Source organism: Lissotriton vulgaris, chromosome 12 (assembly GCF_964263255.1).
Source record: "Lissotriton vulgaris chromosome 12, aLisVul1.2, whole genome shotgun sequence".
NCBI classification, from domain to species: Eukaryota; Metazoa; Chordata; class Amphibia; order Caudata; family Salamandridae; genus Lissotriton; species Lissotriton vulgaris.
Window position 1 is genome coordinate 50,355,008 of NC_141700.1, and position 10,303 is coordinate 50,365,310.

Genomic DNA, 10,303 nt, shown 5'->3' on the forward strand with positions numbered 1-10,303 from the left:
AGAAGCTGGAAGAGTCAGCTTAGAAAGTTTCCCCTTTTAAAGGAAGATGAAGCGATCAAAGTTATTGCAATCACCGTGTCTGGGGCTCCCTCTGATCCTTGTTCCCCCGCAAAATTTGCAACGAGATAGTAACCATGGTAGCTGTCCCTCTTACCAACTTAATGAATGGTATAATTCTTACAGGACAGTTTCCCAAGCTTGGAAAAAGACACCCATTCTTAAAAAAACCCTCTCTTGACCCCTAACTAGGCAAAAAGCTACTGCCCTGTCTTATGTCTGCCAAATTCCTTGAAAGACATCTCAACTAAGCTGGCAATTTATCTAGATAAAAACAAAGTATTGGATGGTGCACAATATGGGTTCGGGAGGAACCATAGTACTGAGTCAGATTTGATAGTAACCATTGAGGAGATCCGATCTATTGTGGACAACGACGGGAAGGTTGCGGTGGTTCTGCTGGATCTTTCCGCAATCTTAGACACCGTGAGTCACACTGTGCCAGTAGATCGTTTAGACGTCATGGGTATTGGAGGGTCGGCACTCGATCTGCTGTGCTCTTTTCTCTCTGACAGAGAACAATCGGTATCCCTGGTGAGTATACATCGGAAGCCTTCTCACTGCCATGTGGCGTTCCACAAGCATCGTCTTATTTAATGCTCATGTTGTCCCTTTGGCCAGGCGGATTAGCTCCTTCAGTTTTTCTACAATTTTGATGCAAATAATACCCAATTTCAAGCGATGTCGATGACACCAGCAAATGTTTCAATAACTGTATGAGCCAAGTAGTTAAATGGATGAGAGAAAACTGGCTCAAATTAAATTCTGAGAAAACAGAGGTCCTCCAGTTTGGAAAAGAGACCTCCTTATGGCACACATCCTGGTGTTCTAAACATCTGGATCCCTCCCCTTGCTGTGCCATAAAGCTAGGAATCTAGTAGTGCTCTTCAATGCAAAGCTCACCTTCTCAGATTGGATAAACAAGCTCACTTCTTCCTGCTTTTTTTCCTGCTTAGAACCATGAGAAAGATTCTTCTATTCATTCCGTTCAATCTTCATAAATCGGTATTCATTGCCCGGTGCTTTCCAAGTTAGATTACTGTAAAGCCCTTTATATGGACATCCATTAATGATCTCAGAATAAACTGCAAATTTTACAAAAAGGCGCAGCCTGTCTCTTAATGAGAATTCCAAAGTTTAAATCCACCTCACATGCACTGTTGGAGCTACCTGATCTTCCCATTAGAAAGCGATTAGCCTTCAAGGCAATGTGCACTGCTCACAAACCTCTTCATGACATAGGTCAAGAGCACCTTAAGAGAAAATTCAAATGGTACACACCTAGGAGAGCTCTTCGATCAGCCCCCTCAAGAAGAGTGGAAACACCCAAAATAAACAAAGTAACCTGGGTTGGCATAAGCTTTATTTCCTCAACTTGCAAACTTTGGAACAAAACGCCTTTGTATCTCAAAGCCCAGTCCAAATGTATCTGTTTTAGAAAACAACTCAAAACCTGTCTTTTTTTTCAACTATGTTGCGCAATTAGTTCTACATACTGTTACATCTAGTGGGTGCCTGAGCTAAGACGTCTTTGGGCATTCATGCGCTCTATAAACAATATACATTTTGACAAACAAATTCTATGCCATACCATGTTCTGCCCACATGTTTTTTAAACAAATTGGATGAAACTATTTTATTTCTACTAGTATCACATTAAACCAAATTAATTTGAGGCCGACTGTTTCAGGTCCACATAAAATGAGCAACTGGATTTTATTTTCATCCTTTTGTAAGTCTATAAAAGTTTTGCACAAAGAACCTTTCAGAAATTAAACTTGTTGAGCGGCTACCTATGACATAATATACATGTTTGTCGTGTTCTTTTGATACAGACCGCACATTACAAGCAACTAGGAATAAAATACCACAATTATGATCATATCAAGGTGTACATAAATAAACACAAAATGTTCCTTATTTTGTCCAGCTGACTTTGGGAATGTCGTAATGTTCGGTAAGAGTGTCCAAGTGCCGATTAAAATCCTGAAAAATCAAAAAAATAAAACGGGAAAAATAATAGTTTTAGAAATTGTCCATTCAATTCAATATCAAATATGTGCATTTTTTATATACAAATTTAACTGCAATAGTTCAATTAAGTCACAGAGGTAGTACGAGAGACATCAATTACCCTCTATGCTACCCATTTATTTGCATCTCACTATCCCCCAATGTGAAAAATAGATGTATGTGGAAATTAGGCTACTTCCAAGAGATTCTGAGGCATCGCAGACCACCCCCATACGATTTCCATTGACTTTGCATTTATGAAAATGGAGCTAACAAACAAACATTTATCTTGATATGAACATAATACTAAACAATAAATTAGCACAATTTTATTTTTTCATATAATGCACTTACAGAAAGGTTCCCTGTGTAACATGCCATTCAGAGTTCGGAGCTCTCCCTTCCAACTAAAAAGGTTTGCTATGCGTTTTTAGGTTTAAAATAAAAATAAATGCCTTTTTTAGGTCTTGCCTAGGCAGCACTTGCACGGTCTCTTCGAAGCGCGCTGTATTCAGGTATAGACTTGCAGCTCCGCCCACTCTCCGCCCATCTTTTTAATGGCTGTCATGACTGTCCTTTGTAAATGTTGGCTTTTGATTTGTTAAAAGGTTTATTAGTCCCTCCTTAGAACCTCTCTGTCTTCTGTTGTTACCTCCCGTAAGGACTGGCCCTTTTGCATGCGTTGTTGCGCGGTATGTTTTAATTACAGTCCATGAGCACTATTTTGTTAATGACTTTCTCCTGACTCTTGTTGAAAGACGCTCCCTACCCTACCACTCCATAGCTGGCAAGTACACAATATCTCAGTCTTTTTTTAATTAGCGCATTAGCAATGAAGGCCGCTCGACTTTCTTTTGTTTACTCTATTTTTTAAGCATTGTATGTTTTTTTCTTCCTCACAATGTGGCACAGCGGAAATGGCGCCCATGCTGCTTCTTTCGAAAATGCAAGTTAATTTAACAAAACAAAATATATATGTTATTTTTGAAGCGCGGGACACTTTAAGAAAAGCGTACGTGCGTCTTTCTTTTGTTCGCCTTTTATTACGCACACACCAGGATCCCACTCAATCCAGGACAGCCGACGCTGCTTCACAGCCTCCCTTCATGCCGATTCCACAACAACAATAGGCACAGAATGGAACGTGCGTGGCTCAGAGCAAGCCCTCCCCTCAAACGCTATTCACAGGTTGGAGGCTCTTAGGGACAATGGCACACTTTGTAAAGGGACGCTAATCACAAACCCAACGAAGATACCATGGCTAGCCATACAAGGTTGTGGGAATGTACACCACGTTAGTAGTATCATGGTACTAGCGTGGACTGCACAGTTATTTCCGTGTACAGTATATCTTGTTGTCTAATTGTGGTTGGATGGTAATTTTTGTAATAAAGTGACTGGAGGCCTTTGGTACTTTCAAAAGTAGTGAACTGGAAATGAAAACATAAACGTGGAATCTTTCTAGCATTGTCTGTGTGTGCTTCTTGCAAAATTTTGTAATTTTTCATGCAGCTCTCCACTGCATGTAGGATAATAAATGTGGGTCTACCTGTTATAATGTCATCGATCTCCTACTTCGAGATGTTGGCTTACAACCTCAAGTTACATAAGATCGCCCTCGTAAAGATGACGGAGGCCTAACAACTAGTAGATGCACCCTCATAAACATCTTGGTCAGTGTTTGGCAGTAATATGCAATGGCGAGTTGGCTTAAAAAAAAAAAAACAGCGCCTGTATTAATAGGATTTTACGTTAATTATTTGTATCCGTTTTTGTGATTTAGGCACAGGGAGTGGTGCTGGTTCTGCTTCGCTCCCTTGACAGGATAATATTTTGCCAAAAGGGGGTAGTAGTGTTTCCTACAAGGTGCTATTTTTGTTCATGCAGTTGTTCTTGATGTGCCCTCTTGACACTCTCCTAAATCAATAAATGTCCTGTTGCTCCCATACCCATCTACAATTTGTTGCTTAAACAGTCTTTACCGTAGGCTTTACCAAGGCAGACCAATAGGCTTGGTCAATGATTGCTTTAGCTCCGGTTTGCCAACCTTATCTTTGTCACTGGCATGTATCCTGTCTGAGCCCTAAATCAATAAAGTGCCCTAAAGCTGACTCCTCAACAGAAGTACTACAAAATTGGGGGTGCGGGCAACATTACAACACTTTCCAGGCTCCATAACATTTATACTAATGGAAGTGCCAGACACATTGGAGAAAATAACACTCTTTGCCAATGACCTTGTCTCCTAAAATTGGATTAAGCATACAACATAGCATGTCCATTTGAACACAGATTGCGCCTATATATACACACCGATTGTAACCAAACGCTGTGGAAGTGCTTTCTCCATGGGAAAAAATGATTCCCAACACAGAAAACAAGCATTTTCAATGCACTAGGTCTTGCATTTGCCCAAGTTTGAGCTGTTGGCATTGTAAATGATAAATTGATAATGCATTTTATCTATGTGTTTTGAAACCCTGCAAGTGGTGCGTAAATATGCACTTTGTACTTATAGTTCTTGCTTATGAGAAGCAAGGCTGGCAGTAAAAGAGGCGCAGTTAATGTCTCAATTGTGTGATTCTAGGAAAATATTTTGTCTTATGGAGCCACTTTTTTCTTCATTATCACATTAGAGAGCTTCTTCAAATATGCATCTTCCCTATTTCTGCTGTGAACAAAAACTCTTTATTTACTAGACTCAACGTGTTCTCCATGTATAATAAGAATCGAGCCAACATCTAGGGTACATGATTGCTGGCTTGCCTCTTAGGGCCAGATGTATGACCCTATTTTGCATGCGCAATGGGTTTGCGACCCGTTTGCGCATGCAAAATCTAATAGGGCCATGTACAATCCTATTTGGTGAGTCACAATTTTTTTGCGACTCACTATGTAGGGATTGCGAGTCGCTATTAGGAAGGGCCGTTCTAAGGATGTCCCTTCCTACTAGCGAGTTTGAGGCCTAAGTAAGAATGTTTTGCAACCGCAATTGCGGTTGCAAAACACTCGCAATTTACCGCCCTCTTCTTAAGGATGTTAAAGCACTTGCAAAGGGGGCCAGCCATTCCCAATGGGGTCGCAAATTGCAAGTGCCTCATTAATATGCACAAGGAATGCAATTTGCGTCCCCATTAGGAGTCGCTAACACTGTCTCAGACACAGTTGTACATGTCATATAGCTACTAGCAAATTGCGAGTAGCTAAATGACATTGTCGTACATATGGCCCTTAGTTCACTAATAGCATTGTCATCTGGGCTCGAGCAGGAATATTTCCCAGTTCATGTTTAAAGACTCACTTTTCATAAATATATTACTAAAGCATGATGTGGTAGTGCACTGTCATTTACAGACAGCACAATTTCCATCGAAATGGGCACAAAACATTCCCACTAACATGTAGTTTTACTGATAACTCTATATACACATAAGCCATGTTTGCACATTGCATTTCAACAAAAATATTTAGAAATTTGCACATCACCAAGTAAAGTGTTCTGAGCAAGGGTAAAACAATATCTCAATCATACAGAAGTAATTATACTAATCTTACCTCTACTCTCTGCTTGTGGGTTTTAGATGCTTTGTTTAAAATCCTTTCCATTTGCTATTAAAAAAAGAATAACATCAAGTTAAATGCAGTAAGTTATTGTTACCTTTTGTCTTTTTATTCTAAAGGGGAACTGTTTCCTAAATACATTCAGTATCCTAACGAGGCTGATATAATAAAGAGTTTTGCTAATTTTGCTTTAACTGTATTCCTTATAAGCACACTTCACACTGCACTATTTTCAATTTTCAATTAGCACACTGTTGCTCTACCCTTGGATTTCCCCATACACTTAGCAATCAAACACCCACACTTCCTATATTGTTACTTTTATTACTACAAATAAAGAACCCCAAAAATGACAATCGCCTTCAGTGTATGGCGTGACTTGCACTTATTAGGACAAATAAATATTTATGGCTAAATAAGAGGACAGAATTGCACCATTTCTTACCCGCTTTTCTTGCATTTTTTCAAAAACAATTTGTGCGGGTGTTCTCTTATCCAAGGCTGCCTTCTTTTTCTCCTCCTCATTCTTCATGCTTGCCAGGTACTGTTCCATCATCTTCTTTTGTTCCTTGTCCTTCTTCTTCTTCCTGTAGTAAACAAATTAGGGGCAATACTCAGAAACACTTTCATGAATTGTGTTAGTCTGTTTTGAAGCAGTACAGCTGTTTGGAGGATTCCGGCAAGGAATCAAAGTGCAGATCAGTAGCAGGGGACAGTACTCAAGGCGAGATATCTTGGGTGGGGTCCATGTTCTACCGTTGCACCAGAAAATAAAAAATATACAGATACTGAACTGACGACACGTATAACACCTGCACTGCCTCTGGATTGAGGTCTCTAAATGTGGGTCTTACAAAGTGAGCTACTAAGTTAGAACAGGTACAGCTTTTATAAAACCCTGAGTGACAGAGTGGAGTCTTTTTACAGGAAGAGAACCCCGAAGGAAGGGACTTCAACAAGAAAGAAAAAACACACCACTTTTACAAAGGAGATAAATCATGAGGAGTTCTAGATCAGTGTTCTGCAGGTCTCCAACAGAAGCATGGAGATGAATTTTGTCTTTAAAACATTTAGGAGCCAAGTTGTTCAAGCACCTGTAGGTAATACGCTTGCTCTGGAACCAAGTGAAGCGACCCTTCCTGAGAACATGACATGGTGTATTTGGAAAGAGTTTTGGCAACTACCGCTACGGGATTCTACACCCTTTGAAGCCGACTGGTATGCAGGAAACCCTGCATGCAGTGAGCTGCAGCAGAGGCCTTAAGTGCACAGAAACACCCTCTCATCTCCTTTTCCCCAATGTGAAGAGTGTCTGTCAGGCTGAGCAAAGGTCAGCCTGACTGACACTCCATGTTCAGCTGAGGTATCCAGGCTTTGCACTTGCACTAAATGTGTAGGCGCCTGGTGGTCTCAGCTGAACTTCACTGGGTTAAGCTGTCACTGCACAGTACGCATGACCTCTTGAGCCCAGCAAAGTGATTGGTGGTCCTCTCCCTCATGACGAGTGGGCGCATCAGTGATAGCCTCAGACTGTGGAGCTTCAGTTGTGAACTCTGAAGTGCCCAAGGCCAAGTGGTTATCAGTAGGTCAGAGTGGGCTGGGTCAGCAGTATCACAGACCTCATCCCACTCTGTGACGGAGTAAGGACAGCCGCCTCCTCATTGTTTGACTCATAACAAGGACACCCAATAAGAGAGGTGGCAGTCCCAATGGTCAGGAACTAGCGAGGCCTCTCTCTAACCACTAAATGTCACAACCAGAGGCTGGCTAAGTTATGCATAGGTGTGAGTGAGTGAGTCCCGCCACCCCCCCTTCCTCGCCAGCTCAAATTACCGACTCCAACTGGTGAGCTGCAATAGTCTAATTATGAGATCATAGTAGCACCTACAACCATAGCTCTCAGCTCCAGTGACAACTGTGGAAACATGGGTCTCAACTTGTGGATGTAATTGTAACAGTTTCTGATTATTACACATATCAGAGATTTAAAGGATAAGTCAGTATTGGAAAGTTGTTCTGATTTTTCAATTTCTTGAACCATACAAATTATGCCAGACATTTGAGGTACATGAATTATGGCGAGTTAGGATCGCCTGCTACAGCCACAGGTTATAAATTCAATTTGTAGACCGTTGAACTAAAGACTGAGTTTATGTTATTAGCCATCAGCTCTTCAATTCGGTTGACCAACTGAAGGGCATCCATGTCACTATTACCCTCAGTGAACTTAATGTAAACTTAAGTGTCGTCTGCATAGGATTGGACAAGGGCAGGGTGACTACATGTCCAAATAAATAGTTGGTAGCAGGAATTCTTAGGTGGACCCCACTGGTGACAGACATTTTGTTCAAGGTGTCTTGGCTCACAATAATTTTTGGGCTCTGCAGGAACGATTTGAACCACTTTAAGGAACTCTGAAGGCACCATGTATAGCATGATTGAGGGCACTGAACACTGTCAAGAGGTGCAGCATAACCACCTAACAGACTAATCCCTAGTTCGTAGCCTAACATTTTTGTTGCAAATAGCTACAAGAGCAGTTTCATCCCCATGAAGTGGCCTACAACCAGGCGGGACTGGAAAAAGATGGACATTTTGATCATAAAAGCCTTATTGTTTTGTGGCCACATCTTTTACTTTTACAGGTAATCAGATGACGGGACAAGAAAAATTAAGAAGATGGAGACATCTAAATTGTATTTTTATGTTTTAAATAATGGCGCTGCTTGTGCCTGCTGGCCCTCAGGCATGTAAGCCAAATAGCCTCCCTTTGTGTGACAGGTTGTCCCAGATGGTGAAGGTGGGGAGGAGGCAACAACAAATTCTCATATTCACTATGCCATCAGATTTAAGCTAGACTGGCTGATACCCCGAAACCAGTCCCAGAATCCTTGTTACTGGTCCAGGAAAGACCCGGCCTGGCATTTCGGGCTGGACTGTTCCCATGAGACACAGGGTCAAGACTGATTTGCATATAGCTGGGTCTGAACAGGGGTGGCAAAGTGAGCTAAAAAACCATGATGGATTCAACGCAGATCGTTGACTGAAGGTGTCTGAAAATTTTCAGACTCTCTGTCCATCATCTCCTTGTGTGTGTGTTTTTTTTTATTTCCCGCACACACATTCTCTAAGGGAAATATCTAGTAAAGTTCCTAAAGCAGCAAAGGCTAATGTAAACTCATTTAGAATGGACTGGCACATTCACAGGACTATGAGTGCCTACAATGCATAAAGGGGCTCAGGAGCGAGTCCGTGGCCTGAGAAATAAAGCCATTTGAGGACCTGACCCAGTCGTTAGACTAGGCATTGATGAAAATAAAGATGCTGTTTAACATGATCACCCTTTCACAAACACTTTTCAATTTTTGTCGATATAAAAGTTTTCAAATTAGGACAGAAGTTGAGTGGGTGGGACTACCGGGTAAATATTTTCAGATCAAAGCACCCTCAACCAATCTTAGTTCCCTCAATATTTCGGGACGTATAATTTCCCTAAATCCCATAGGCATTTAAGATATGATTAACTGTCATTTTGACAGAAACACATCATGTTTGTTTACCTCCACTTTGATTATTGCTGCCTGTGCCGACAGCAAAATCAAACTGGTTACCAGTTTCTCCACTGGGTGAAGTGGATGTATGTAGGAGGAAGGCGGTCATGATCGTCCGTTGTCTGTATGTGCTGTATGTAACCCATCTACATATATACATTAATTTACGAAAACGGTCGGGGTGTAACGTTGTTGTTTCTCTAGACCTTCTGGGACAAACGATTTGCGTGATACTAAACAAACAACTAGAGACACATGGCATAGATCAATTGTAGACCTTTGCTCAAACACCTGGACTGCCATTCCATGGTGCTCATCCCATGCCGGTCATCCTCTACACCATTTCTGATCATGAGCATTCACTGATCAACCCACTGCATTTTGTGTGCCATGTATAAGTGGTATGCCTCCACTGACCTAACTAGCCTGACACACCTGGTAGCAGTCATTTGTAAATTGAAAGTCCATATCTGGAAACAGACCTTACAGTGACATGGAGTGCATGGTTCATCAATTATTAACGCATTCCTTTTGTTATCAAGTGTCAGCAATGAACACCAATGACAAATCCTGCCTGCTCAGTTCTCAAATCCTAACTTTCAGTCTTCCTTTAGCAGTACCAATCTGTCTTGCTACATTCGCCCCCCTCCGAGGAAACCATTCACAATGGATTGTAACAGGCTCTTACTTCTTGCCTATGGCCACCCCCTTGATCTTCAGCGCCCCCTTCTGCACGCTCTCATATTCAGACATCCTGCAGCATCCAGCGGCGTCTGCCCCCGACAACAACTACTCTCTGTGTACCCGGAAGAGGCGGGCGCTTCCAGCTGATGCATCCGCTGTCCGGGAGAAAGACATCAAAGAAGGACGCAATCGCGACGTGTCTTGTTTCCGGTAACTCCAGCGGCCATCTTTAAAAGGCAAGTGCGAATGCCAATTCTAACGAGACCCTCTCCGTCCTAATCAATTCCAGGTATATACCATCTGCTCACCTAACTTTTAACTAACTAAAGTATCACAACCTTAAAAATGTAACAGAAATATATAAAATAATGAAACACTGGAAATATATTTATATAATATTTGAGTCTGTATGCTACATAAGATAATAATAATAATAA

At 41.4% G+C, this 10,303-nt stretch overlaps 1 protein-coding gene across 1 annotated transcript; it reads right to left on the reverse strand.

The window, feature by feature from the left end:
* Nucleotides 1-1,402: 1,402 nt before the first annotated feature.
* Nucleotides 1,403-9,988, reverse strand: FAM32A (family with sequence similarity 32 member A). Its single transcript, XM_086947039.1, has 4 exons — nucleotides 9,871-9,988; nucleotides 6,077-6,218; nucleotides 5,626-5,679; nucleotides 1,403-2,043 (listed from the first exon to the last, which is right to left on the reverse strand). The coding sequence occupies exons 1-4, from the start codon at nucleotides 9,933-9,935 to the stop codon at nucleotides 1,975-1,977; spliced, it is 330 nt and encodes a 109-aa protein (XP_086803165.1). The 5' UTR covers nucleotides 9,936-9,988; the 3' UTR covers nucleotides 1,403-1,974.
* Between the last annotated feature and the right edge of the window lie 315 nt (nucleotides 9,989-10,303).